This window comes from Athene cunicularia (assembly GCF_003259725.1).
Source record: "Athene cunicularia isolate RWA chromosome 19 unlocalized genomic scaffold, athCun1 chr19_part1, whole genome shotgun sequence".
Lineage (NCBI taxonomy): Eukaryota > Metazoa > Chordata > Aves > Strigiformes > Strigidae > Athene > Athene cunicularia.
In genome coordinates this window covers 10,298,370-10,314,840 of record NW_020799124.1, presented here as the reverse complement: position 1 = coordinate 10,314,840, position 16,471 = coordinate 10,298,370, and the positions used below count along the sequence as shown (strand labels likewise).

Sequence of the window (16,471 nt, the reverse complement as noted above, 5' to 3'; positions counted from 1 at the left end):
CCTTCAGGGTGAGACTGCCAAGGGGATCGTGGACTTCATTCTGAGAAGGAGAAGTTCAATACATCCCTTCCTCCCCTTTAATTGATTCATGAAATGGGCTACAAGGTTATAGCTAATAATTTATAATGCTTTTAGTTGATGACTGCCGGAGTCAGCAGTGTATCTTTTTTTGCTATTCTTCCCATTTTTCCTTTATCTTATTAAAATTTGCCCCCTAATTCATCTCTCCATCATGCATTTTCTTACCACTATTCATCATCTGCCCCTTATTTATTACCAGTTTGTCTCCTTCCTTGCACTCACACAATATCTGGGATTGGGATTTAATATTCTGCAAGTGTCTTTGGAATCAGGCGGTGAAGGTAGCGCCTAGCAGCAGTTGGCTCTTGTATACATGTAAGCCAGCTAAGATACCACTTGCCCAGCACACAGATTGCTGTTTTAGCAGCATATGCCAAAGACGATCCTTTGCTGCAAGAAGGCATATGAATCTCCCAGTACATGAAGAAAACGGTAGAGAGAATAGAAGTCAGTGTCTTTTGCTCCTTCCAAAACACACATCCACTGAATAAAGAGAAATGGTCCTTCCCTCTCACTATTCAAAATACTCTCAACACTCCTTCTGCAATGAAAACTCATTGTTTCCTGATACGCCCCCCTCTGCTTGAACTCTGAGGAATAAAAACTCATTAAAAACTATTTAAAAATTTTTGCCAGCCTTTTGATAGCTTAAAAATGTTCACTTTAAGATTTCCAATTGATTTTTACAGAAAACACACAAAAACACACCATCACCAATTAACGTAAAGGAAATTAAATTTAAAACGCTGGAGAAATATTCTGACGAGTCTTATGTTTGTTTAACGCCAAGTAAAATTTCCTTGAGGCATTTAATAAGTACATTTATAAAAGCTCACAAAGCAGAGTTCAAAAGTCTTCTCACTAGTAAAATATGAGCTTTAATTAACCTACAGTTTCACATTTTCTGGATTTCAATAAACCTGTAGGCATTTCAGCATAGCTGGATAAATACCTGCATGAATACTGCAAGGATTTTCTCTGAAAACTAATTAGCAATCCTTCCAATAGCTGACTTCAACTAAATCCTGCATGTGAGAGGTATTTCCAGCAGATAACAGATTTCACAGAAAGACATATCAGACCGGACTGTTAACTATTGGTAAAGCAACGAACAAGATCTTTGAGTATAAAACACTTCCCAACAGGGACAGACTGCAGCCAAGATCTTATGCCAGCACAGGAATACGAGTGACAGCACTGAGAATGCATCCTACCATCCAATTCTAATATTCACATGTGACAGTTCAGGATTCCTCCAACAGGGGCAAGATATATTGTTTACATATAAAATATATAGCCCTAATATAGCAAGGACATCACATATACCCAGAAGCATACTGAACTTTAATTGGCTTTGGGCCCTCCTACTTCGTCAAGCACAAAACACAGTGGCCCCAGTTCTTGCCTTGCTGTCATCTGAGAAGGCTGACAACCAACTTTACTTCCTATTGACAGCCCAGAAATTCAGTGGGATGGAGCTGGGTGGGGAAGCAAACCCAAGGTGTGCAGCCAAGAGTCACTCTAGGATGAAAAGCGTTACATGATCAGAGAAAACCATCCTCAGAAGTTATCATTCTCCTCCTTTTTTTGAAGTCTTCACCATTTGTCTTGAAAGATGACAGAAAATGCTTACCAGAAACACTATATATAAAGGTTGTGGGCATGACTCTCAAATAAGCTTTATAGTCTTTTCCATGACATCTTTTTTCCACGTCTAAGTGCCAAAGCCACTTGGATTTGTCAGCACCTAAACTGTTCATGAGACTAAAATGTTCTTATCTAAGGAGCTACACCCCTACCAAATGTATTAAATTTATACTGAGCAAGATATTTGATTTCCTCTCAGCCTTATCCCTCAGGAATTAGGCTGAGTACTCAGATTTATCAGCTAAAAGGAAAAAAACATTTTCCATAACATTTGTCAACTCAATATCTTTCAAGCCAGTGTATATTTATTCCTAAAAACATAACCTCACAAATAACCTCGATCAGCAGTGAGGCTGATTCTTTCATAGTTTAAGTATCTGGAAGAAAGGTTTCACCTGACAGCAGGCAATGCCAGGGGAATCAAATAGTGCAAAAAGTCAGCTTTTACGAAGGCCAGTTCCTATTGTACAAAGCAGATACAGTTACCATTTGATATACTAAAAAGGAATAGAGTGAAGATCATGTAAGTGAACAGAGAAAACAGACAGGAAAACACAGCAACTTTCAGAATCTCCTTGTAATGTAACCATGGTATCATCTATCCTGAAGAGTTTTCCCACCTCCCTTTGAAACACAAAATAAAAAGAAATACCTTTAATGGGTGTGGTAGTGTAGAATAAGCATTTTACAATTTGTTTGCTTGGCTGCAGCACTGTATAATCTCTTATTTTATTTCTATACACCATGTAGGCGTAAAAATAATCATGAAAACATATTTTTTTACCAACTTCTGTAACTATCAAAACGAATACAAGTCAATGTCATTGTCATCCTCAATGTTCCTTCTATTTCCCTGAGCTCACAAAACAAGAAGCAGCAAAGTCTCACTATTTTCTAAAAGTTTCTCTGCAAAGCAATGTTTGGTTTGCACTAAACAAGGATGAAGACTTATTCAATGAATATCAGCCACATCCATTAGACATATAAATTTTGGTTAGTGTGTCATTAACTTCACTCAAATTTAAGCCAAAACTGGCCACCTTCCTGTTGCTTTAGACTTCAGTTCCGCAGACAGTGAGCCAAATGACCACACACGCACATGCTACTCTTAAAATCCCCAGCCCTAATTAGTCTTTTATATATAACAAACACACAGGGGATATTTATTCATTAAAAAAAGCAAAATATGGCTCTTTTTTTCCCCCACAGCCTTCTCTTGAGAGAAATCATATTTGTCACGCTTTCTTCTTTTTTAAAAAAACGTAACACAGCACTGCACAGTCCTGAAGAAGAGACCAAGATTTCCCACCTCAGTCTTTGCAACCTTGGATGCTACATGCTCACTTCTGTCACACATGTGCCACAGCTCCCGCAGTATGAGCACCAGTGTTGGGGAGTCAGGAAGTTCGTGCTTACGGGTAAGGGATTAGTAACCCAAACCAGCATACCTTGGTACCACTGATGTCCTACAAAGGAGCTCCTCACACCATAACTAGTCTTAAGAGGTTTGTCTTGATTAACAGCTGCCCCTCTTGACATTACCTCAGCTTGCCCTTGATGTTCAGAAGGGTCTTATGCTTCTGTTTACAAAGAGGGCATATTTATAGTACAAAGTTGGCCTAACAATGTAGTAGAGAGACCACATTTGTTTGCCCCCTACAGTCTCACAGCCAGTCTGTGGGAAGCTCCTCCAGCCCTTGCACATTTATTAATCAGCTCGGCTCTAACATCAATACACTGCTTGCTTTCCCACTCACTTAAATCTCTTCTAGTACCAGGACACAATACCAAATGGCACCCAAGAGACCAAGAATAAAACACCTACAAAGGGGTTAAAATAAGTGAGAAATCCGCTTCCACATACCACGTGCTAAAAGCCAAAGCCCTCCCTCCCCACAACAGATAACTTCTCTCCCACCTGTCTGAGGCCCTTCGGTATTTTCTTCCTTTTCCCAAGGTGCTGACAAAGATTACGATCATTTTCTCGGTCAGAGCTGTACTGGTGGTGGTGAAGTCTGTTCTTTTTCGGAAGATACGACAGCCCATTGGTAAGTGCTTCCCGTTTTTTCTTGGCTAGAGGATTCTGACGCTTCTCCACGCGTTCCTGAGGTTTCAGAGCTACGTCCTTCTGCAGAGGGAGAGAGCAGGGAAAGGAAGAGAAGAAAAAAACAGCGGTTAAGATATGGCTCTGATTTGGGCGATCTCTTTAATCAGCATTTAAGCAGCTGTGCTGTGACCAGCACAGCATTCTCAGGGCAATGCCACAGTCACCAGAATAGGAAAAAACAGTCTTCACGAATGCCCATCAAATGATAGGCAAACACAAAATAAAATTTCTAAGATGAAGCAAGTGCATGGAAGTGAACACATACTCCTTTAGATTTTATACTGTCAACTTCATCATTCTCAAAAACATCCCATGTATCAAGTGTGCATGCATTTAGAAGACAGCGTACGTTTATAATGTTTAAATTAGCAATCATTTTTGATTTAAACAAGGCTTGGTTTTTCACATTTATTTTTATTGTTTCTTGTATTTGACAAGCCAAGGCAAGAGCTGACTTAAATCCAGTTATAGCAAATGAATCTCAATTGACTTCAGCGGATGTTTCCCTCAAGCCTGACCTAAGCAAAAGAATCCCAAATGCAGGGGGTACGTAAAAAAATCACTTCTATTTGAAAACTGTTACTGACTCTTCTTTAAACCTCAGAATCAATACCCGCCTATAAAAACCACTCAAGTCTTATAACATAACCTGCAACCCATAGAATTCCTACTTTTGCTTCAAATAAATGTTACTTGAAAAAAAAAATTTCCAATAACACAGAATTAAGGGCAGAGGAAGAAGAGGCTGAAGGGTCATTAGGAGAGAGGAATTAGAAGCTATTGGAGAGGTGTAAAATTGTTTTGCCAATGATCAGGCCTAGCATAAAGGACACAGCCAGCATAAAGATGAGCCAATAACCAAATTGTATTTGATACAAAAGGGTCAGTACCTGGGTGAGCGCTGGGGGTACAAACAAGTCAGATTATACATAATCGACATCAATCCCACTGACCCCAACAACACCACACGACCAACAATGGGTGGAATAAATGGTGACATGCAGTCTCCCATAGAAGGGATGAGAGACAACCGAGTCAACAAGCCAAACACATCAGACCAAAGAAGCCACACACTGAATCTCTATACAGCCCACATTTACAAAGCCAGAGCTGACTGGAGCCCAGTCCCAGGGAGGCAGGAGGTCCTACCCCAACAAGGAACTCTGCACAGGGCATCCACCTCACAGACAGACACTGCCCCTGCCTGCAAGTGGTCCCAGCTGTTACCCCTCAGTGGGACACCTGACCCTTGGTTACTCAGTGTGGGACCCCTGGGGCTCATTTACCCAATGGCTCTGTCTGCCAGGCCGGCACCACCCTGGAGGGAAGCCTGAAGGCAAACTCACCCCCCTTTGGGAAGGGCTGTGGGAATCACCCACATGTCAACCTTAATTTGGGGCTTGGGGTTGAAACCCCAGCATTTCAAAAATACAATTAATATTCTGCATCTAATGAATACAATCTGCTAAGTCACATCTACTCCAAGAACTACATACATCCTGTAGTATTTCCATACAAGGGGCATATTACTTAAATAGTATAATACTTTAAGCATACTCTACTAACATGCCTGGCTGCTTTGACCAGAAGCTCTCTATGCCCTACCCTGAAGTACTGTGTGATCTCGTAAGTCTTCATGCTGCTGTTTATTGTCACTCAATATTATAACGACAGTAGGAAAGATATTGGGGTATTGGTCCCTGTGCCACATAAAGATTCAGGTTCAGGAGAATATAATTCAAATTATGCCACATTCTAATGAAAAAAAAACATGCCTAAAGGCAAAAGTCAGTTTGGCTTTAATTAAAGAATGCTCCCTAAATGCCTATCTAAAACACAAGAGCTTCACAAAATTCATAGCTAGAACCAATGAGAAGATTAATTAAATCAAAGACAGTCAAGGTTCAAATTTGATATTTGGTAAAAAGAATAATTTTACAAGCATTAAAGAAGTGAATACAGAACAAAAGCTATAAGACATTTTTTCTACCTCTTCTTCACCTAAGACACCATGGGAAATATCCTAAGCTTTTCTTCACACAATGTTATTCATACCAGAAAAGTTAGAATCCTTATCCAATCTGCTGAAAAAAAATCTTTAGCATCCTCAGCTATAAAGTAGGATCAGTATTTTAAGAATGTCATGTCTCTTTTTGGTTCTTCCAGCTACTGAAAAATAAGTCAGTAGTAGCACTGATCTTCATAATATGTTTTAAGATCTACTTGTGAAAAGCACTGTACACAAGCTGAGCGATCCTACGGAGCAAGCCCAAAGAAATGCAAATAGGGAAGATACACTCTTCTGAGCACACCTTTGGTCTCCTTTACCAGGAAGGTTTTAGATTTTGATACATGACATAAATGCAAGAAGGCAAATTCTCGGTGTCATATATTGCAGTAACAATTTCACCAATGCTCATCATCAATAGCTTCATAAAAAGAGCAACTACAGCAACTAAATCCATGTTGACCTCCTGAGACCTCAGACAACCGTTCCTGCACTTGGCCCTAATTCTGCTACACTCTCTGAAATAAACTGGAAAAACCAATACTGCAATTCACCCAGGGCAACTTCAACACAGGGAAAAAGCACCAGAATTCCAATGTGTTCAATGCAATCTATTGAAACAATGAGATATTTTATCACAGGACAGATTCATGCTTTAAGATAACTATCACCATACTGCTAATGCTAAACATAAATCTTTATTTTTTTCAGATCAGTATAAAAAAATTGAATACTTTATGAAAAGTACATTATACCAGCACAGGATGCCTGTTAAAACAGAGAGTTAGTATTTATAGATAGAAATGGAGGTTTCACTCTAAATACAAAAGGTTGAAGCAGTGAAGAAAGGGACTAACTTTCTGGGAAAAAAAAAAATAATCTCCTAATGACTAAATAGCTTTTGTGGGATTTATTTTTTCCCCCCCAGCTATGAGTGATCTAAACGAAACAGTGGCAAGCTTCCAGAAGCTTATAAAATGTCTAATGGGGCTAGCACTGCCATCAAGAAATTACTAGTTCCCATTAGCTTTAAAGAGGGTGTAAAATGAGTCACATTTTGCAGATCACTACGGGCATATCTGGCATAATCTCCTCCATAAGAAGCCCATGTTCTAGCCAACTGCATAAAGTTTCATGAACTGTCAAATACACCTAAAGAAAGAAAGTTTAGCTCATGTCAGAATTGGGATGAAAGAATCTGCATGCATACCTACGGCAAAGATGAGTGACACCAAATTCACAAAACCTTCTGCAAACTCTATGAAAATGTACCTTCTAAGACAGAAGGAACAATTTGCAGACATCTCCAAAAATAAGGTGCCTCTTCTGCTCACAACCAAAGAGAGGAAAGGGAGCTCCGTATGTACATAGCTTGCCATTCTGCAAATTGTAAAACCAGGCCTTAAATCCAGTTTGGTGGGTGGGCTTACTATGAAATTTAGACATAAAGATTGGTGTTTAGACAACCACATTCCTCCAGAACAGCCGTCTGCTTTTCACCAGCTGACATCACTGCAGAGAAAATTACAGAGTGCTGTGGGTCAAAACCCTGTATTATTGAACTGTATGGGGGAACCTCTCATTGCTTCCAACAGATAAGCTATTTGGCCTTAAAATGTATATGTATACAGAAATATGTATTAAATTCCTCATCTGCAGACTGGACTGCAACAGGACACGTTAAAAGAATAAAAGCTGAGACACAGGTGGAGACGATGCATTGAAACTAGCTTCAATAGATACGACACAGGGTGTCAGTCCTCACGTTTGAGGGTGCAAACTGCCCGGGATTGCTTCGGACACACAGCGGGTGCAGCAGCACACGTGAGGCCGCGGACGACGCGCACGGATTCCGCCCTCTCAGGAGCCATCGGGTTTGGTGGAGGCAGAACTTGGCTGGGAACTTGGCCCCACATAAATCACTTCCCCACTTCCCGCCCTTTCTCCCTCATCCAATTTTTATCTCTCTGTTGTTTAGATAGGACAATAGCTGTACCATGCCGCGTGCTAGTACATTAGCCAGCACAATCTTAATTACAGACTTCAGGCATCATCATGATTAGAGTAATAAGCTGTAATTACTCTAAGGTGACAGGACTGCACAGACCTTATCTACATAGATAAGGAGATGTAGTAATATTTCATGTCGAGACGTATTTTTTCAGCAGCTACCCATGGAGTCGATTCAAAGTAAGGAGCAGACCCTGCAAACAACACATACAGACTTTAATGGAGGTTTTTCTCCTCTCCTGCCAGCATACAAGCCCACACATTATTAAATAAATCCTACAAACATATTAGGCATGGTTTAAAACCATCTTATTCAGAGATATCTTTCATCAGTAAAGTGCCTTAAGTGTATCAGGAAGGTGACTTAAATGTATAAATATGTAATTACATGCAATTCAATACAAAAGTGCATTAATATTTATGAGTGTACTGTATAATCTAAAAAAAATTTCCATTTGTTTTATTTCTATTGGGCACATTAATCAACCTGATACCACTATACGTGCCATAGCAGAGAAGAGCCGCCCATGCTGAACAGGCTCCTGCCGCGACGTCAGCGAGCAGGAGGGCTGCTGAAGCTTGATGGGGTGGCACTGCAATCATCTCAGCTCCAATTAATATTAACAATTTCAATCAAAATCCTGCATTTGGTGAGGGGAGGAGAAGCAGCCTCCATGGGTACATCAGATAATTTCTCGAGGTAGGAGGCTTGAAGGACACAGTGCATTCTCATCAAGTGTTAGGCTTTCAGAGAGCTATGCCTGATTTATTTCAGGAGAGTCCATCTTCTTGCTATGTAAATGACAGCTTATTAATTATAAATCAGATCCTCAGCGGCAGCTGAGCAGTGCTTCACACTGCTTTGCGGGGTACACACTTCACCCCCATGAATCTCACCCCAGAGCCAGTCCATTGCTGCTGCCCCTTCCTCCTGCCCACGCCCTCCAGCCACCCTCCCTCTGACAACAACTTCAAAGCCGCAGGTAAGCAACAGGAATTCTGTTCCACCCCTTACTACAGGATTGTTCTATGGGAACACTTGATGAAAAGCAAGGCTGCAAAGGCACCGTGTGGCAAATGCACTGCAGGCACTTATCTAGATGAAAATTTCAGGCACTGCTCAGGGATTTCAAGCCTTGATCTTTCCAAATCATCCTTGCAGATCATCACTGTGATTCCAGCCTTGTAAGAATTTACTTTCTGGATTCCCACTGCACATGACCCCAGCAAAGCGCAACTTTCAAAAACTGATTATTAAAACCAAAAGTTGGTTACAGCGCAAGGCTAGTAAAACCAAATAACAACTGCATCAGTCTACAACTACAGTCAAATTATTTGCTTGTCGGGTTCTTTCTAAAGCCCACAACAGCTTTATATCAGAGCCCAACTGTTTATCCTTCACTCCAACAATAAAATTAATTATAAAGTAATAAGGCACTATTAAAACCACATAATTATTAAACAGTCATGAAATGACAATGTAGTGCTCCACTTAAAACACAAATATTTAGAAAAGCAAGTTTGAATCTACCACTTTGCCCCTGTCCACTGTTCAGACATTGAAGCATCCTTGTCAAATAGAATTGTAAGAAAGGTACTTCTGGAGCCTTTTGTCTATTTTCAAGGTACAAGCAATTTACATTTGATCAGGATCACTACTGCAGAAGGAAGAAGCCAATTAAGGGAAGAAAAAAAGAAAAATACATTTTCACTAGCTACAAAAGTTGATTTGAAATTCTTCCCAAGTTACGGACACAACATTAAGACAGACTCAACACCTCAGCCCTGGCTGTCAGCTGCAGAAGAGCTTTGTTTGCCAGGGATGTTACGTGAGGAGAAGCAAGATGCAGCCAAAAGGTATCCTACAAAAAAATGCACAAACAGAAACACTGACAAAACCACCAACTCCATATTCGCTGGGAAAATTTGTTGCAAAAGTTTAGAGAGAAATACTGCAGTTTTGTTGGCATCTCACAGTGGGTATCGTTAGCTGGGAATCCAGCACAGCAACACGCAAACAGCTGCACAGACTGAAACAAAACCCCCTCAGAATCAGGGAACAGTGCCAGTCTGAGGGTACCAAATTTGCCATCGCATCTTGACAGCCTTCCTTGACTCATACTGTATCTTCTGTTACATTTGGGAAGAATTTTTATAGCTAATGAATGAAAATGCCCAAAGACTTCAATATATCTCTCGCACGTTTCATAATTCATTATTTTAGTTCTGGCAGTACCAACAAGATGCAAAGGTTTGAAAATGGTGCACTGACTAGTCCCTGCAATCTTTCAAAATCAGAAAATAAAATGAGATGTTTGTAATAGTCATCCATTTCCCTCCAGATAAGGTAGTTAAACACACTATGTATTCTTCTGAATGCACAATTAGTTCCTCCAAGGCATTTATCTAAGGGAAAAAATTGCAAACACTATTAAAACACCACCAGGGAGAAAGACAGGCAGGTGTAAAGTGCAATGTAAAAGAGAAAAGGGTTCTCAAAGTGTAGAAATTATAGTATTTTAGGACACAAGGGACTGGTAAGGAAAGCCATGATGTCAACTGTAGCGGGTACGGTAGCCCATCCACTAATCCCAGCAATTTCTTCAAGTTGTGAGACCTCTGCAGAAAGGTTTAATCTTGTTTGGTTTGGTTTTGTAAAATTACAATGCATTGCCTCCTGCATCTTTCTGGAACCTGAAAACAAAGTGGTTCAGTGTTGTGCAAAAAAGGTTGTGCAACAGACTGAAGATGAAATGCTGTACCAGGCTGCAGGACGCTATGTGGTGATTACAGATGAAGGCAAAACAATAGGAAAGCAAGTTGCTGTCTGCTTGAGATATGTTTTATAAAAGTGCTTCTGCAGCGAAGAGATTGCTTTGATTTTTCATCCCAAAATCATTTGTTAACAATATCATTGATAAACAGAAGGTTTCTTTTCAGGTGCTGCTAATATAAATTACACACAGAAAAACCCTACATTAAAGCAACATTATTGAGGTTACAAAGTCAAGGGCTTGGAAGTTATGAAAGGCCAGGATTAAGGCTGCCACCACCACCTTAATTCAGCCCTCTTGTGCATATGCATCATGATACAATCTTTAATTACATGTTCGCATGCTCATATTTCCCTCTGCAGAATGGAGGGTATTCAGCTAATGAGCAGCCACTCAAGATTTTGTTTTCTCCTCTTTGTCCAACATGTGGACCTAAAACTTACTTACTTACATTCCATTCACACCCTCCTCCAAATATGCAATCATTAATTTCCTCAGGAGCTTTTCTATATAGCTTCTCACTATAGTATCAGATGCTCAGCAAGTATCAGTGACCTATTTTACAGCTGTTTAGCCCAATGAAGGAATTTCACTGTTCCCATTTTATAGGTGGCAACAACAGTCCTGACATCTTCAGGTCAAACACGTCTGCTAATTTTAAGAACCTATTAGGACGCACATAAGATTTGATTTTTCAGAAAACTCAGCTCTACCAAGCACTTTATCTAACGAAGCACAGCCTTCACTGATTTCAGCAGCTACTGGGAATGCTAAGCACTCTCGCAAATCAGGCTTCAGTAAGCATCATGTATTAAAAAGACAACTCTTTCAAAAATATGTAGTGTGATGGCCTCCCTCAATGCCACATACTAAATATGGGATGGAGGCAGAGGAAAACTGGATTCTAATGACATTCAACTCATACCAGCAAGAGGAAACCCTCCTGCAATCCTCTCCCTCACTGTGCACCTTCCAGCTTCAGTACCAGGTGGGAAAGGGGCTCAACAAGAGAAGAGCCTACAGAGTAAGGCAAACCTGTTTGAGTAAATTACTTGAGGATCTTCAAAAAATAAAGCAGGCCATTACCTTACTAACAGTGGCATCACAATTCATAAAAACACAAGAGCCAAATAAACAAACAAACAAACAACAAAAAAGAAACAACAACCAAACATCACCACCACCTTGGGAAACTTAAACACATATTTGCCTGCTACGTAGGCACACCAGGCAAAAGGAAACATGGAATCCTGTACACATAGCACTCCTCAATGGTTATATACTTTAAATTGTGTTCCACCTGGCATTATTTAAAGAATATATGGCTGTCAACTAAAATTTTACACTGTTTACTGCCATACTGGGATAGCAGTCACTCTTTAGCACAAGTAACCTGCGACGTCTACTAACATGCTAGACCTAAGGAAGTAATCTAAAAGAAGTATTTTACTCAGCAAAATAAATGTCCTACCCTGTTCATAAGTTCAACCAACAGACCACGCCTTGCTTCAGCATACTGTGTGTTTGGATGCAGACACTCTATTTCTCAGCAGTTCATGACACCTTATACTTCAAACGAGATCTGCATTGCTCCTTTGTGATTAGTCACACAGACTACATAATACTGTTTCTGTGCCTTATCTGAATAACTTTTTCCCATTTAATTACACATGCATGTGTATCTAAGTCTCACTGCATTCAACGGGATTTTAGCAAAACCCTGTAACTTGTATTTACCTGAGACTGCTGAATATGAGCATACACACAAATTTTTACCCTGACATGGTAAAAACCATGTGTAAAAGAAATCTTATTCAAGCATTTGAGTACAAAAGATTAAAACTTTAATAAAGCTTGCAAGTCCTATACACCAACTTTGACAGAGCCAGAATGTAATTACTTAAGATTTCAAAGGCAAGCAGTTCTACAAAACAGCTGTAGCAACTTAGCTGAAAAGGAAAATGGACAGTCATACATTTTTGATAGTATTCACTAAGCCTACAGATGCTACTAAACAGAATAAATGTTCAGCTGAAATCTAAGATTACAATGCCAGCTGTTGAGCCAAAGAGGCCCTATGAAATCAAAGCTGGCAAAAACTGATGTCATACCTGAAGATGAGTATCAGAGCAACTGATTGCCATTCGTTTCATCTTTTTCAAACATGACACAGTATTCTCAGCCTTATCCTCCCTCTCCTTTCTCAATTTTGTCAGTCAAAATACTGCACCATACCACGCTACAGTTGTGGAGAACAGTCATCCAAATTCCTGGAATCCATGCAACCAGAGTTGGGAAAAAAAACTTACTCTTGGATCTAGTCTTGAGAAACTGCTGAGCAATGCCAGCTTAGATTGCAGAGCCACTGAACTGTTTTTCTTGAAACTACTCGGTTTTGTAGAAGGCAAAGTACACACAGCTGATTTTGCTCAGACTGATTTAGTCAGAAACCTGCATACTCCTGCCAAAAGAGAAAGATCCCGAATCTCCCACTCCACCCAGCTTCTGCCGGCCTAGAAATCCTGTCATGTTTTTTCTAGAGATTTTTCTAGGTCTTACACAAGATGCTAGTGAAGTCCAAGGTTATCTCTTTCTTGCAGATTTGACTGAATCTCTTCATTACACCTGTGACTGCCTTTTTTGAATACATGCTGTCTGAAATACCAGCAAGAACTGGCCTCTCCCAGCAGGGAATCTGCATCCTCTGCTGGCATCATCATCGCAGCCATGTTCTCTCCAACTCCTCCACGTACAATCTTTGAAACTTTTCAAATCATCTTCTTGTCTTACTTGTCTTTCATACACCTACAACCTTTTTTTTTACTTGGTAAAGCGCCCGGGGCAGATCTCACAGCAAACAGGGCTGGCTGCCCTTTTGGCCCACCACCACTCTGTGAGCATGAGCTCTGGCGGAATTCAGGACACGACTCTGAGTGCTTCTAATGCAACAGGCGTGTTACCAGTAACAAAACACTCCATCCCAGACATGCTTGACATAACTTACATCGCCGAGCCTGCTCACACAGCATGCAGCCCTTGCAACCAAGGGAACTCTATTCCCACTGGCCCTGGGTTTATTTCACAGTGCTGGGCCTTAAATAAATTTGCTTGATATACCCCGTGAACTGCACAGCCACATTCTCACAAAGTGTTTATTTTCTTTGTTTGAGGAATTAAAAAAAAAAAAAAAAAAAAAGAAAATGGGTGTGGAGAGAAAAAGAGTCCCTAGGGATGCACGCTTTAAATCATCATGCCAACAAAGAGAACTTCACTGCTCTTGCAATGCTCAGTTATAGTTATAGATTAGGCAGAGAGAGAAAAGCATTAAGCCAGCTCCCAAAACAAAGGTGAATTTGTTTCGTTCCGTGTGCTACAACATACTAGTTGCACATTTCCAGCAGTCATCCCAAATTTGTACACAGCACTGTTATTCTATGTAGACAAGCCACGCACAGCAATGCCTTGATCTGATGCAGAAACGCATCCAACCGCAGGCGTGGGCGAGGACTGTCTACAGTCTACACAGATGCCTGCACCTGAGTTCAAGGGTCAGCTTCGTGTCACAGCAGGGCCAAAATTTTTCATCTTGGTAAATGGGATTTTCGTGGTGGAGAGAATCCAGCTGAACAGTACTGGATACTCAGTACCCCACTGAGTACTATGAAACACAAGTAATTTCAGTTTGTCTAAATAATTGAGCAGCTCTTTAGTTCTCCACTGGAACTTCTGGACTTTTTTTTCCTTCACATAGGGTTTTTTTTTTTCTATTTGCACTTTCTGTTCTGATTTGGAATGGAAATAATATTTAAAATGCCAAACTTTCTCCAAAAATAAAAAATCTGTATGTTTGTATCCATAGTTATACAAGATCTGCATATACTGACCAAAATACACGTGCCATCTTAGGACCAAATTACATTATTTCTTAGCTTTAAGTAAAGAATACATCCCCTTTCAATCTCGTTTATTTTGTATCCAAGAGCATCAGCCCTTTATTTTTGTCCAGCACCTGCCAACTTTACCAGGAGACTTTTGCAATAAAATGACACTTCCCTCCAGTGGAACCTTTAGCATGAAGCTGTTTGGGGGCACCTCCACTCCCCAGAGTGGTGTTCACTGAAGAATTCAAATGGCACTTTCGTTGGCATGCCACGGACTGAGGCCAAGGAGTTAGCGGGCCAATAAATCGTACATTTAAAGGGTATCCCCCCTTACTGGTAGGGTTAGAATAAATGGATGTGGGCTTAGAGAGCTCCTATCCCTGCTATTCCTGCACTGGGTGGGCCTAAACAGCCTCCAGGCTCTCGCACTGGCACCATTCATTAGCACAGCTCTCAGCATTCATAAAACAAGTATTATGGTTTGTAAATCAAATCAGAAGCACCTCTGTAATCCTTGTCTTGCGGAAAGATGGTACAGCACCAGGGACATCCAATGTATTCTGAAGGTCTCACAATGCTCCCGAAAAGATCGTGGCCACAGAAAGGAACTGAGTCGGGAGACCATAGAAGAGGTTAGCTCTGCTGTTGTATGAGCCTCGAGATTAAACCAGAAAAACTGCTCTCCAGGAGCCAAGACAAAGAAACCACCTTGAGACAGTATAGGTAAAAACAACTAGGAAACTGCACTACATAGGGAGAGAACTGGGAGAGATGGAAACAGCCACGTCATTTATTTCCGTATCACAAATGAAGTCTTACAAGCACTCAGGAAAACTGAAGGCATCCCTCTGCACATGAAAGAGAGCTGGACAAACCTAGCTCTTTGGACAGACAGTACAGAAACAAGCAAGGAAAAGGAGAGAATTAGAAGAGCTACTCATGGATCATGCCAGACGGTAAACGCTCCAACCTGCAGACTTTTCAACCAAACCAAAATCCTCCACATAATAATGGGTTATAATTATTGAGCTTTTCAAAATACAAATCTATTTTGAAACAACTCTTTTCCATCTCGTGGGTCAAAAAGTCAAACTACCTAACACACTTGCTTTTCTGTCTTCTACTGTCTCATATTCCTCTTGATTTTCTTTCTACTTCTCTGGCAACCACTTAACTCTACCACTGTTCTTGGCATGTGGCACACAACCTTACACAAAAGACTGATGAAGGCAGATTTTTAAATGAAAGAACAGTGATTAGAAAATAAGGGGAGAGAGAGAAAGAGAGCTCAGATAGGACCAGAGGGCTGCATCACTGAAGGTGAGCTGGGTAATACTCTTCATTAGGAAAAGGATCAGAACCTTTGTACAATTAGTGGAAAAAAAAAAAAAAGAAATGTCAGTTCAACTTCCCATCTGTGAAAGAAACCTCGTTCTAACATTCAGGCTGAAAAAAAACAGTAAAGAACAAAAGTTTAAGAAATAGAGCAATATCTAACCTTTCCATTTGCTGGCTTATTCTTCCCCTAGGAAACAGATACAGTGAAGATAAATTTGATGATCAAAAAACCAGAGGGATTACATTCTTGTACAGTACTGATCACTGGCAAATCCCCCTCTCTGCAGTTCAGAAGCAGAGCTTAGCATAACAGACAAGATTTATCATTGCCTTGTCCTTTGCACCACTTACAAAGTAGATACAACTTGCTCCTATCTCAAGAGTCCTCATTCACATACACAGATGAAATAAATACCAGAACTATTTTGTTGTTATTCTACAAGGGTGTAAGCCACCGTACCAAATGCAGAGAATCAGACCCACTGGATAGCTGCCACACGTGTTTTCCGCCATCCTTTCTCCGCTTCTGCTAACGCACTGTATCCTTACAACAAAGCATTTGTTTCAGCTTGAGGCCAGTGGGTGCTCCAAAGTCTGTGTGCCATTACCCAAACAGCCATCAGGT

At 40.5% G+C, this 16,471-nt stretch overlaps 1 protein-coding gene across 1 annotated transcript in view; it reads right to left on the bottom strand.

The window, feature by feature from the left end:
* Positions 1–5,473, bottom strand: part of AUTS2 (AUTS2, activator of transcription and developmental regulator) — a 577,537-nt gene extending 572,064 nt beyond the window's left edge. The window contains exons 1-2 of the mRNA XM_026861870.1: positions 5,441–5,473; positions 3,647–3,856 (exon numbers count right to left, since the gene is read on the bottom strand). Of these exons, the coding sequence (XP_026717671.1) occupies positions 3,647–3,856; positions 5,441–5,473 (243 nt within the window). The remainder of the gene's footprint in view (positions 1–3,646; positions 3,857–5,440) is intronic.
* Between the last annotated feature and the right edge of the window lie 10,998 nt (positions 5,474–16,471).